General features: G+C 38.3%; 1 protein-coding gene across 2 annotated transcripts in view; it reads right to left on the bottom strand.

Annotated features, from left to right (window-relative positions):
• SETX (senataxin) overlaps positions 1–14512 on the bottom strand; it is an 81073-nt gene that overhangs the window by 29056 nt on the left and 37505 nt on the right. For both annotated transcript variants that reach the window (XM_068552980.1, XM_068552981.1), the window contains exons 11-12: positions 12987–13086; positions 255–428 (exon numbers count right to left, since the gene is read on the bottom strand). In XM_068552980.1, the coding sequence (XP_068409081.1) occupies positions 255–428; positions 12987–13086 (274 nt within the window). The remainder of the gene's footprint in view (positions 1–254; positions 429–12986; positions 13087–14512) is intronic.

The raw sequence follows: 14512 nt of genomic DNA, 5'->3' as shown, positions 1-14512 counted from the left end.
TAAGTCTAAAGCAATAAATGCTGGGCCTTTTCCAGCTGAGTCTAGAAAAACTAAAAGAGGACTCTGAATGGTAAGTAATCAACCTAGCAAATACAGTCTGGTAAACATAGAGCAAACATACACCTGGTAAACGTACAGCAAATATAGGGCTGGTAAATGTATAGCAAATACATGGCTAGTAAAGCCTAATTTAGAGAGAAATTAAACGATGAGCTGCTGACAGATTTCTCTTCAATGTCTCGTTAGGTACTTACTGACTGAAGTGCGGCGGAATTTATGAACATAACCACAATAATATTCATGGGGATCTTGCATGCGACGTCTCTCTATATCCTTCTTCTCTCCATTTAGTCTTTCAGGAACCAAAAACACCAAATCATTTTCCTTTGGATGAAGCTGTTTAGCTAGTTCACATTCCTCAAGATAAACTATAAAACAATAAGAAGTCAGCAGTTATTCTAACAGAATTGTTTTACATGAGATTAAAGGATATTAAACCCTTGTACTAAGTTCAAGCAAGTATACAGCACCAGTGGACTTTGTACATACTTCAAAATGATAGTCTAAGCTAGTCAGCATTGTCAAATATTGATCACACAGTATTATAAAAGTCTTCTTAAAAACTGCTACAAAGCCAAAATAGATGAAGTCATAAAAACAAAAGTAGCTAATTAAAAAAAAACAAAAGTAGCTAATTAAGAAAAGTAATAGCTAATTAAGCTACTTGAAGTTTATCTTAGTTTTTAATCAAGAAATTTTCACTTTTGTGCCCCCTACTTTCAAAATCCCAGGAGAAAATCTGGAAACAGATCCATGTACACATAAGAATTTTGAGCCTACTAGTGGCATTTCAGACAAGGTGAAAAGGACAGTAGTAAAATAAATGGGGCTGGGAAAACAGAGCAAGCTCCGAAGTTAAAAAGTTCAGTACCAACTGCCGAATCCAGCAACAACGTCCTGAACCAAAGCACGAAGTACTAGGATTAAGCAGACTGAACTACTAAGTCAAAAAAGAATTTTTAAAATGCATCATGTAAGAAATGTCTATTTGAAGGCATCAGAGAGCAAATACAACAATGAAGAATTATTCTGTTGAGATCCAGAACAATGTGGAAATCCGTAGGGGTCAGCCCAGTATTTTCCCTAGAAACATCTGAACTCTTCAGGGAGTGGCAGCCAGGAATCTGAGCAGTACCTGGGATAGCCTTGTACAAAAAAAGAGACAAACACTGGACTCCCGGGCCTGCATAGATAGAGTAGGCGTCCTGGTAGCCCTCCAGCTTCAGGTTGGGACCATGAAGGACTACACCCAAGAATGAAGGCAGCTTCAATTCACCCGAGTACTTCAGGAAAGCTCAATCCTTTAAACCAGATTAAGATGATCCCACATTGCTAGTACTCCCAGAATCCTGGCAGAAGCAAAGAAAAATCCTCTCTGGAAGAAGACATCCTATCACCCTGGGCCTCTGATTATTTTTTAAGTAACTTTCCAAAGACAATGACCAACATATTAGAGATAAGCAAAGCACCAGGAGAGAATACATGAACTAGTAGACTCAACAAACAAACAAACAAAAAAGGGCTGCACAAGGCACTAGACAGAGTACGGTCGTACAGTCCTTGAATTGGTTCCAGGACCCCCGCAGACACCAAAATCCTCGGATGCTCAAGTCCCTTACGTAAAATGGCGTAGTATTTGCATATAACCCACGCACATCCTCCAGTACACCTTAAATCATCTCTAGATTACTTATAATACCTAATACGGTGCAAACGCTATGTACATAATTGTAAATCCAACATGAGCGGCATGTAAATAGGCGCTGGTGCATAGCAAATATGTTTCTCTGGAGTATTTCTCCCTGAATATTTGCAATCCACGGTTGAATCCGATGATGCATGTCCCGCAAATACAAAGGACCAACTGCATGTCTTACACAGTTTAAAATACAGAGTTAAAATACATAACAGTAATAAAATACAAAGTGGAACAGACAAGCAGGGTTAAAGTTTTTAAGATTTTGCCTTATCTATGGAGACACTTAAAGTATCGATTAAAACTGTAAACTTTTAAATCAATCGTGCACGCTGCGAGTTTTCACCTGAACTACTAAGTGGCAAAAGAGGTGAGAACTGAGGTATAATTTCCAAACTAAAAGAAAGGAAAAAAATGAATGGTTCGAAGGTCTCACATGTATGTAAAGAGTATACTCTAGTTCTATCAGTTTTTTCTTTATATATTTTATTAGGTATTCAAAATGGTCCTATCTTCTGTTAACTGAACTTGCTATCACTGTGAAATACTCTCTTTTAATCTCAAATAATGCTTTTCTGCCGTAAAGTCTACGTAGTCGGGTATTAACGGAGCAAAACAAGTTTCTTCTCGTTGGGTTTGCGTGAGTAGCTTTCTCCGATCTTTCTCTTCCAACCTTTCTGTACCCTTATGTTTACATGTATTACTTGTTAACAGCATATAACATGCCAATACTGATCCTGAATTAACTTTTTCTACCCAAAGATACTAAGGCTACTTAGAAAATCACAAGCTCACATACAGGATGAAAAATATAGATGGTATATCGATTATATCAGGTAGCAAAGGAAGCTCTCAAAGACTAGTAGGGTCCTGTCTAACGGGCTTAGGAGCCAACTTGAAGAAGCCAATTACAAAGACTTGAAACAGAAGTGTATTTAAGTCCATGTGTTTATAACGAGAAAATTGTTTTAAAAGTTCATTGGTCAACCCAGCACTTGCAGAGAATTACGTCACTATTTTGAAACCTGGGCAGGAGTCACGTATCAGAACTTATTCGCTATAAAGTTTTACTACTGAAGAAGCAAATAATCTGGAGCACTTTCTCTTTATAGAACTGCAATAGCTAATAAATGGAGAAATGATCAAATAAAAATATCTCCATTTGGTATCCGTTAGTGAAATACTTAATCTAGGCATGAAGGATCAACGGTTATAGAGCAACAGCCGGCCCTACCCACCACCAGAGCCTCCCATCAAGCCTCGTAGATAGCCTCAACCACCAGAGGGCAGACAGCAGACGCAGGAAGAACTACAATCCTGCAGCCTGTGGACCAAAGACCACACTCACAGAAAGACAGACAAGACGAAAAGGCAGAGGGCTACGTACCAGATGAAGGAACAAGATAAAAACCCAGAAAAACAACTCAATGAAGTGGACACAGGCAACCTCCCAGAAAAAGAACTCAGAATGATGATACTGAAGACGATCCAGGACCTCGGAATAAGAATGGAGGCAAAGATCGAGAGGATGCCAGAAATGATTAACAAAGACCTAGAAGAATTAAAGAACAAACAAACAGAGATGACCAATACAATAACTGAAATGAAAACCACACTAGAAGGAATCAGTAGCACAATAACTGAGGCAGACGAACGGATAAGTGACCTGGAAGACAGAATGGTGGAATTCACTGCCGCGGAACAGACTAAAGAAAAGAGAACGAAAAGAAATGAAGACAGCCTAAGAGACCTCTGGGACAACATTGAACGCAACAACATTCGCATTATAGGGGTCCCAGAAGGAGAAGAGAGAGAGAAAGGGCCAGAGAAAATATCTGAAGAGATTATAGTCGAAAACTTCCCTAACACGGGAAAGGAAACAGCCACCCAAGTCCAGGAAGCGCAGAGAGTCCCAGGCAGGATAAACCCAAGGAGAAAGACGCCGAGACACATAGTAATCAAATTGGCAAGAATTAAAGACAAAGAAAGATTATTGAAAGCAGCAAGGAAGAAATGACAAATAACATACAAGGGAACTCCCATAAGGTTAACAGCTGATTTCTCAGCAGAAACTCCGCAAGCCAGAAGGGAGTGGCATGATATACTTAAAGTGATGAAAGGGAAGAACCTACAACCAAGATTACTCTACCCGGCAAGGAGCTCATTCAGATTGATGGAGAAATCAAAAGCTTTACAGACAAGCAAAAGCTACGAGAACTCAGCACCACCAAACCAGCTCTACAACAAACGCTAAAGGGAACTTCTCTAAGTGGGAAACACAAGAGAAGAAAAGGACCTACAAAAAAACAAACCCAAAACAATTAAGAAAATGGTCATAGGAACATACATATCGATAATTACCTTAAACGTGAATGGATTCAATGCCCCAACCAAAAGACACAGGTTTGCTGAATGGATACAAAGACAAGACCCATATATATGCTGTCTACAAGAGACCCACTTCGGACCTAGGGACACATACAGACTGAAAGTGAGGGGATGGAAAAAGATATTCCATGCAAAGGGAAATCAAAAGAAAGCTGGAGTAGCTATACTCATATCAGATAAAATAGACTTTAAAATAAAGACTGTTACAAGAGTCAAGGAAGGACACTACATAATGATCAAGGGATCAATCCAAGAAGAAGATATAACAATTATAAATATATATGCACCCAACATCGGAGCACCTCGATACATAAGGCAACTGCTAACAGCTATAAAAGAGGAAATCGACAGTAACACAATCATAGTGGGGGACTTGAACACCTCACTTACACCAATGGACAGATCATCCAAAATGAAAATAAATAAGGAAACAGAAGCTTTAAATGACACAATAGACCAGATAGATTTAATTGATATTTATAGGACATTCCATCCAAAAACAGCAGATTACACGTTCTTCTCAAGTGCGCACGGAACATTCTCCAGGATAGATCACATCTTGGCTCACAAATCAAGCCTCAGTAAATTTAAGAAACTCGAAATCATATCAAGCATCTTTTCTGACCACAACGCTATGAGATTAGAAATCAATTAAAGGGAAAAAAAACGTAAAAAACACAAACACATGGAGGCTAAACAATACGTTACTAAATAACCAAGAGATCACTGAAGAAATCAAAGAGGACATCAAAAAATACCTAGAGACAAATGACAATGAACACGCGACGATCCAAAACCTATGGGATGCAGCGAAAACCGTTCTAAGAGGGAACTTTGTAGCTATACAAGCCTACCTAAAGAAACAAGAAAAATCTCAAGTAAACAATCTAACCTTACACCTAAAGGAACTAGAGAAAGAAGAACAAAACAAAACCCAAAGTTAGCAGAGGGAAAGAAATCATAAAGATCAGAGCAGAAATAAATGAAACAGAAACAAAGAAAACAATAGCAAAGATCAATAAAACTAAAAGCTGGTTCTTTGAGAAGATAAACAAAATTGATAAGCCATTAGCCAGACTCATCAAGAAAAAGAGGGAGAGGACTCATATCAATAAAATCAGAAATGAAAAAGGAGAAGTTACAACAGACACCGCAGAAATACAAAACATCCTAAGAGACTACTACAAGCAACTCTATGCCAATAAAATGGACAACCTGGAAGAAATGGACAAATTCTTAGAAAGGTATAACCTTCCAAGACTGAACCAGGAAGAAACAGAAAATATGAACAGACCAATCACAAGCAATGAAATTGAAACTGTGATTAAAAATCTTCCAACAAACAAAAGTCCAGGACCAGATGGCTTCACAGGTGAATTCTATCAAACATTTAGAGAAGAGCTAACACCCATCCTTCTCAAACTCTTCCAAGAAATCGCAGAGGAAGGAACACTGCCAAACGCATTCTATGAGGCCACCATCACCCTGATACCAAAACCAGACAAAGATACTACAAAAAAAGAAAATTACAGACCAATATCACTGATGAATATAGACGCAAAAATCCTCAACAAAATACTGGCAAACAGAATCCAACAACACATTAAAAGGATCATACACCACGATCAAGTGGGATTTATCCCAGGGATGCAAGGATTCTTCAACATACGCAAATCAATCAATGTGATACACCATATTAACAAACTGAAGAATAAAAACCATATGATCATCTCAACAGATGCAGAAAAAAAAGCTTTTGACAAAATTCAACACCCATTTATGATAAAAACTCTCCAGAAAGTGGGCATAGAGGGAACTTTCCTCAACATAATAAAGGCCATATACGACAAACCCACAGCAAACATCATTCTCAATGGTGAAAAACTGGAAGCATTTCCTCTAAGATCAGGAACGAGACAAGGATGTCCACTCTCACCACTATTATTCAACATAGTTTTGGAAGTCCTAGCCACGGCAATCAGAGAAGAAAAAGAAATAAAAGGAATACAAATTGGAAAAGAAGAAGTAAAACTGTCACTGTTTGCGGATGACATGATACTATACATAGAGAATCCTAAAGATGCCACCAGGAAACTACTAGAGCTAATCAATGAATTTGGTAAAGTTGCAGGATACAAAATTAATGCACAGAAATCTCCTGCATTCCTATACACCAATGATGAAAAATCTGAAAGAGAAATTATGGAAACACTCCCATTTACCATTGCAACAAAAAGAATAAAATATCTAGGAATAAACCTACCTAGGGAGACAAAAGACCTGTATGCAGAAAACTATAAGACACTGATGAAAGAAATTAAAGATGATACCAACAGGTGGAGAGAGATACCATGTTCTTGGACTGGAAGAATCAATATTGTGAAAATGACTATACTACCCAAAGCAATCTACAGATTCAATGCAATCCCTATCAAATTACCAATGGCATTTTTTACAGAACTAGAACAAATCATCTTAAAATTTGTTATGGAGACACAAAAGACCCCGAATAGCCAGAGCAGTCTTGAGGGAAAAAAACGGAGCTGGAGGAATCAGACTCCCTGACTTCAGACTATACTACAAAGCTACAGTAATCAAGACAATATGGTACTGGCACAAAAACAGAAACATAGATCAGTGGAACAGAATAGAAAGCCCAGAGATAAACCCACGCACCTATGGTCAACTAATCTATGACAAAGGAGGCAAAGATATACAATGGAGAAAAGACAGTCTCTTCAATAAGTGGTGCTGGGAAAACTGGACAGCTACATGGAAAAGAATGAAATTAGAACACTCCCTAACACCATACACAAAAATAAACTCAAAATGGATTCGAGACCTAAATGTAAGACCGGACACTATAAAACTCTTAGTGGAAAACATAGGAAGAACACTCTTTGACATCAATCGCAGCAAGATCTTTTTTGATCCACCTCCTACAGTAACGGAAATAAAAACAAAAATAAACAAATGGGACCTAATGAAACTTCAAAGCTTTTGCACAGCAAAGGAAACCATAAACAAGACGAAAAGACAACCCTCAGAATGGGAGAAAATATTTGCAAACGAATCAACGGACAAAGGATTAATCTCCAAAATATATAAACAGCTCATTCAGCTCAATATTAAAGAAACAAACAACCCAATCCAAGAATGGGCAGAAGACCTAAATAGACGTTTCTCCAAAGAAGACATACAGATGGCCAAGAAGCACATGAAAAGATGCTCAACATCACTAATTATTAGAGAAATGCAAACCAAAACTACAATGAGGTATCACCTCACACCAGTTAGAATGGGCATCATCAGAAAATCTACAAACAACAAATGCTGGAGAGGGTGTGGAGAAAAGGGAACCCTCTTGCACTGTTGGTGGGAATGTAAATTGATACAGCCACTATGGAGAACAGTATGGAGGTTCCTTAAAAAACTAAAAATAGATTTACCATATGATCCAACAATCCCACTACTGGGCATGTATACCCTGAGAAAACCATAATTCAAAAAGACACATGCACCCCAATGTTCACTGCAGCACTATTTACAATAGCCAGGTCATGGAAGCAACCTAAATGCCCATCGACAGACGAATGGTTAAAGAAGTTGTGGTACATATATACAATGGAATATTACTCAGTCATAAAAAGGAACGAAATTGAGTCATTTGCTGAGACGTGGATAGATCTAGAGACTGTCATACAGAGTGAAGTAAGTCAGAAAGAGAAAAACAAATATCGTATATTAACGCATGTATGTGGAACCTAGAAAAACGGTACAGATGAGCCAGTTTGCAGGGCAGAAGTTGAGACACAGATGTAGAGAACAGACATATGGACACCAAGGGGGGAAAACTGCAGTGGGGTGGGGATGGTGGTGTGCTGAATTGGGCGATTGGGATTGACATGTATACACTGATGTGTATAAAACTGATGACTAACAAGAACCTGCAGTATAAAAACAAACAAACAAACAAAACAACTAATACTAAACTTTCATTGGGTTATTTGTATGGAAATATGTTAATATAAATGTTTCAGACATTACATGAAATTTCTAAAAATCTTATATGTTTTGGTATAATGTTGTAAGTCATAATTCTAGTTATTACTTTAAAAAGTAAAAAAAAAAAAAAAAGGATCAACAGTTATAAATAGTACAAAAAGAGAAATCAGAGATCAAGCACCTCCTGATAAAGGAACACACCAACCCCAGCTATGAAATAGTTTTGCCAAAAATATTAGGTGAAATGAATCTGATCAAGCCTCTAGATCCAACTATCAATTTACAAGAAATACACAGGACTGAAAAACATACTAAACACCACCAGGGGGATGCTATCAGCGAGACACAGACAGTAATTCTACAGGGTCAACAACACAATCTCTTCAGCAAATAAATTACAAGGGGGGGGGGGGTGGAAATCCATGAAGGAGACAATTATAATTGAAGAAGACATATTAACAATGTCAATGAGTGGACCTAATTTGGATTTTAATTCAAACAGACTGAAACAAATTGTTCTTTATGAGGAAACTGAAAACTTGAACACTGTCTAGCTATCTAATATTAAGAAATCATGGTTAATACTTTAGCAACAAAATAATGTTTTACTATGAATTTTTAGGTCCATATCTTTTAGAGATAGTCACTTAAATAATTACAAATGACACCAAAAGAAAAAAATCTAATCAATGATGATCTGCAAAATCTCTCCCTAGAAAACTGTAAAACATTACTGAAAGTAAACCTAAATAACTGAAGATATGTATCTTATTCAAATCAGTATTAGAAAGATGTCAATTCTTAACAAATTTCCACATTTTTTTTTTTTTCTCTAAAACTTACACAGTAATGCAAAGGGACAAGAATAGCCAACGTACTCTTAAGGCAAAACAAGGTAAGCGGACTTGCTCATTAAAAGTTTATAATAAAGCTTAATTAAGTAAAATTAAGCAACGTGATATGGGCAAAGAGGTAGGCAAATGATCCAATAAAGAAGAAAGGAGTCCAGAAAAAGGTCAGTGTATTAAATGGACACTAGATTTATGACAAATATGGCACTGCAGACCATGGAGAAAGGATAATCTTTTCAATAAACACTACTGGGGTAATTACATCTCCGTTAGGGGAAAAAAAATGAGACATGGCCCGTACATCTTACTCGTGTACAAAATCCATTCCAGGTTGGCAAAACAGTGAAGCCTCTAGAAAAGGGATTGGCAAACTTTCTGTAAAGAGCCAGATTTTTCTTTGCAGGCCACATATGGTGTCTGTTGCATATTCATCATCATCTTTTTTTCAAAACCTTAAAAAAAAATGTAAAAACCTTACTCTTGGGCAGTATAAGAACAGGATACAGGGTAGATCTGCAAGCTGTGGTTTGCTGACACCTGTTCTAGACGTTAAGATAATATATTTATGACCTGCAGCAGGGAAAGGCTTCTTAAATGAGGCACAGACCATTAACCATAAAAAATACATAGATGCATTTGTTATGTTAAAAAATAAATTCTAAACAAGAATAAAATAAGAATTTTAAAGACATCACTAAGAGAGTCAAAATGCAAGCCAAAGTGGGAGAATGGTTTATATCCAGATTATATAAAGAACTCACTACAAATCAGTAAGAAAAAGACAACTAACAGAAAATGAACAAGAGTCTTTAATAGGTGCTTCCCCAAAGAGGTTACTTAAGCATCTACTAAATATATGAGAAGGTGCTCAATCTCACTGATAGCCAGGATATTACAAAATAAAACCACAAATGGCCTTCAATACACACACACTGCAACGGCTAAAATGAACAGCACAATCAACACAAATGTGTTGGCACAGACACGGAGCAACGTGACTTCCATACGCTGGTGGGGGCGTGTCATTTTGCATGACTGGCTTGGCGTTATCTACTCACGTTAAGCTCACGCATAATACCCTGAGACTCTTGAGACCCACTTCAGGAGACAGACTCCACAAAAACGCCCTCGCATAACACAAAGAGACACATGAATGATCATAGCAGCATTATTCATAAAATGCTGTGTGTAGAAGCAGGCCTGAGGCTGCTATCTTTAGAAAGGCCTGCTTACAAGGTTGGCCCCCCGTGGAATCTGGGAACTTGGATTTCCGGACAGCTCTCATCATTTGCTGATGAGAATGGCTCACTGTACCTTACCTGTTTGCCAAATTTTTCCTCTACGGCTTATGTCAAACACCCACTTTACTTGTGAAAGTCATGAATTTGGGCTAGGCAGAGGGTGTTTTAGGCACTGAGTCTCTAAGCTTCCCCGGTAGATAATATGTCACGTGGGTTGTCACACCTCACTACTGGGAAAATTAAGTGCGTCCTGTGTGACTTCGCTGGGAAAGGACTCTTGGAAACTTGCTCCTGGTTTGCTTTTTCCCTTTGCTAATTTTGCTTTGTATCCTTTTGCCATAGTTAAGTCACAGCCATGAGCATGAATATAATTCCTGTGAGTCCTCCTAGCGAATCACTGAATGTGGGGATGGGCTTGGGGAGCCCTGACACACAGGCCTAAACTGCTGAAAAAAATGTCCATTAACGGGAGTTCCCTGGCGATCCAGTGGTTAGGACTCGGCGCTTTCACTGCTGTGGCCCGGGTTCAATCCCTGGTCGGGGAACTAAGATCCCACAAGCCGCATGGCATTGCCAAAAAAACTTCTTTAAAATAATAATAATAAAAATGTCCATCAACAGTAAAATTGTGACACAGTCACACATTGAAATACCACCACAGCAATGAAAAAAAATACCAAAGATGCACACAAAATTGATGAATTACGAAGACATGTTACGTGAAAGAAGTCAGACCCAAGAGTAAATGCTATGTGATTCTATCATACCATCAAGATAAATGGCAGATAAATCAGTGATTTAAATATTAAAAAGAAATATAAAACTACTACAAGAAAATATGGAAGTATTTATCTGATTTCTAAAACCAACTGAACGGTAAAGAAATAAATACGGTATTTTTGAACATGTGAAGATAAAAATTGTCTGCCTCAAAAACTGCATGTGAAACTGAACAGCAAATAAGGAAATTGAAAAAAAATTACAACAATGCACACAAATAAGAAAACAACCTCCCTAATAGAAAAAAAAAAAAAGGACAAAAGGCATGAACAGACAATTAACCGCCCCCCCCAAGAATACAAAAGACCAATAAAGATTTGAGGACAAAAACTACAACCTCAAATGAGATACACTTTCCATATAAAACTGGGGGAAAAGTTTAAACTAGCAAATGAGAAGAGATACATTCTTACATTCGTATGTTAGAAGTGAAAATGGTATTCTTTTTGGTAGACAGAGGCAATATGAATCAAAAGTCTTAAAATGCACACACTGCTTGATCTAGCAAAGGGATTTATTCAGTGTAACCGTAAAAAACCATAAATAATGTACATGTCTAACTAGAAATTACTGGTTAAATAGAACTATGGAATATGCTTACAATGGAATAACTACAAACGCTGAACATGCTATTATTATTTATCTCTGAAAAGACATTTATAATAGATTAAATGAAAATAAGTCAAATGTAAGCTTCATGAAGGTGGAATTTTATGTTTTCATCACAGCTACATACCTAGCATCTAGAATCATACACTATCAGGTAGTACAAAGTCAGTAAATATTTGCTGAATAAATACATGAAAAAAGTCACTTAGGTAAAATAACCCTACCCACCCTCCCACCCCCTCCCACCCCCACTTCACTCAGATGAGTAGGAAGTCTAGCAGTAAGATATACACTACTACGTTCATAGGATTATCTCTGAATGATGGGAACTGTGAGTGATGTTTATTTTACTATTGGCTAGTATTATCTGAATATTCTACAGTGAACATATAATACCTTTCCCCCCAAATATATGTACATGCTTTTTTCCTTAAGTGAATCTACGGAGTAGGATGGATTGCAAGGGGGAAGGAGGCAGACGGAGAATTTATACTATTTTTTTTTTTTTTTAAAGGGAAGGGGGCAAGGAGGTATAGGGCTGCTTCTCAACTTTTAAACTTTTACTCTTAGATAGGGATTTTTTTTTTTGGTTTTTTTTGTTTGTTTGTTTGTTTTTTTAATTTTTTAATTTATTTATGGCTGTGTTGGGTCTTCGTTTCTGTGCGAGGGCTTTCTCCAGTTGCGGCAAGCGGGAGCCACTCTTCATCGCGGTGCGCGGGCCTCTCACCATCGCGGCCTCTCTTGTTGCGGAGCACAGGCTCCAGACGCGCAGGCTCAGTAATTGTGGCTCACGGGCCCAGTTGCTCCGCGGCATGTGGGATCCTCCCAGACCAGGGCTCGAACCCGTGTCCCCTGCATTGGCAGGCAGATTCTCAACCACTGCGCCGCCAGGGAAGCCCGAGAATTTATACTTTTTATCTTAAAGGGTTCTAAATGCTTGGTTTATTTATAACTAAGACATAACTGTGACACGTGCTCCAGACCACTCACGAAATGAGAGCAGAGACGGCAGAGAGATTTACTCAGAATCTGTACGCACGATCATGTCAACACCCCCTCCGTCCCCGCCAGTCAAACTCCCTCACTCACCTTCTCTCTCCCTTGCCCAGCATCTAGGGACACTTTGGCCTGTGGTATTCTGATTGCACAATGGTTAAAACCATGAATGTCATATTTATAACTGTGCCAGTAATTATCCTCATTAATTAAAGACTTTAAACATATTCTTAGTAAGAGGTTACAAATTCACCTTAGGAAACCTATATCCCAGAAAATTCAAACAATTATTATGTTCCCTCAAATAGCAATCTCCAATTATTATATGATATAGCCCAAGTTACGTAACAAAGAACTTACCCACAAACTCCCAGTATTTTTTATAATCAGCAGGAAATTTTCGTAAATGCAACTGATGGAATTTCTCTTTGTTTGGAGAGCTGGTCCATTCCTGTGCCACCTACGTAAAGCAAAAAAAGCAAATTAAGAAAGCAAAAACACCTGAAAAGCCAATGTTAAACAGCAAAATTTTCCACAGTAAGCAACCATAAAATCCAGAACCTAGAATTCCCGTGTGACCCAAACATTAAAAATTAATTTGGGACTTCTGGTTTCCAGCTTGGCATGTAAGGAACTTAGAAGTTGCCACTCCATCCTAACAAGTAAAAAGAGACAAAAAGGTGGATACAGACAATCACAACCTGCCAGAGCAGAAAACTCTTAAGCAGAAACCTCCATGCCAGGAGGAAAACCTGAACTGGATGTGACAAACTGTTGGAGGCTCAGCATGAACAACTATCTTAAAAACTCTAGGGGGACCCAGTCATAAGAGGGACCCCACACTTTGGTGAGTTTTACCTCTAGGAGCTCTAACAGGCCCTCACAGTGAACACTGGAGAAAATTCCCTGTGTGCTTCCAGCGGGGATGGGGGGTTGGTGGGGACTGGGGAAAAGGAACCATTCTGAAATACACCAGAGCATTCTTGACCTTCTTAACAAGGCCTGATCTATGAGAAGCTATTTTACCAGAGTCAAACTTGCTGGGATTTTATCAGAGCCTAACCTACTTGAGGGAAGAAAACCAGCTCCAGCCCATTCTAACCATCCTGTCTCACCCACGGAGGTGGGGGGAAACTAAGAAGCACGTGGTGTAAAGTTCTTAGTCCAGAGGCAAAGGCTCACTAAAAGAGTGACACCTTATCATAGGACCATGGAATGATCTCCCTTCCCCCATACCTCATTTCTATATCACTAAAGGCCTATTTACTGCTGTTCCTTTTATTTAGTAGATTACGTCCACCTTGCAACAAAAAATTACAAGGCATACTCAAAGGCAAAAAACACAGTTTGAACAGACTAAAGCAGCACTAAAACCTGTCAGATATGGCAGGAATACTGGAATTATCAGACCAAGGATTTTTTTTTTTAAACTATAGTTAATATACTAAGAGTTTAATGGAAAAAAGGAGGCCATGAAATAATAGATGGATAATGTAATGAATGCGATGTAAAGTAGAAAGAATCAAAAGGTAATGCTAGAGATCAAAAACACTGTAACAGAAATGAAGGATGCCTCTGACGGGCTCATTAGTACACCGGACATTGCTGAGGAAACAATCTCTGAGCTTGAGGCTATAGCAATAGAAGCTACCAAAGCTGAAAAGCAAGGAGAAAAAAAAAATGGGGAAAAAAAACACACCCCAGAATATCCAGGACTGTGAGACAATGACAAAAGATGCAGCATACACATAATGGGGATACGAGAAGAAGAGAGAGAGGAAAAGAAGCAGTATTTGAGGCAATAATGACTCAGAGTTTTCCAAAATTAACATCAGACACCAAACCACAGATCCAGGAAGCTCCGAGACCCAGCAGAAAAAATGCCA

The sequence above is a fragment of the Eschrichtius robustus genome, chromosome 10, assembly GCF_028021215.1.
Source record: "Eschrichtius robustus isolate mEscRob2 chromosome 10, mEscRob2.pri, whole genome shotgun sequence".
In the NCBI taxonomy this organism is placed as follows: Eukaryota; Metazoa; Chordata; class Mammalia; order Artiodactyla; family Eschrichtiidae; genus Eschrichtius; species Eschrichtius robustus.
The sequence above is the reverse complement of the archived record's forward strand: the minus strand, read 5'-3'. Positions and strand labels throughout refer to the sequence as shown.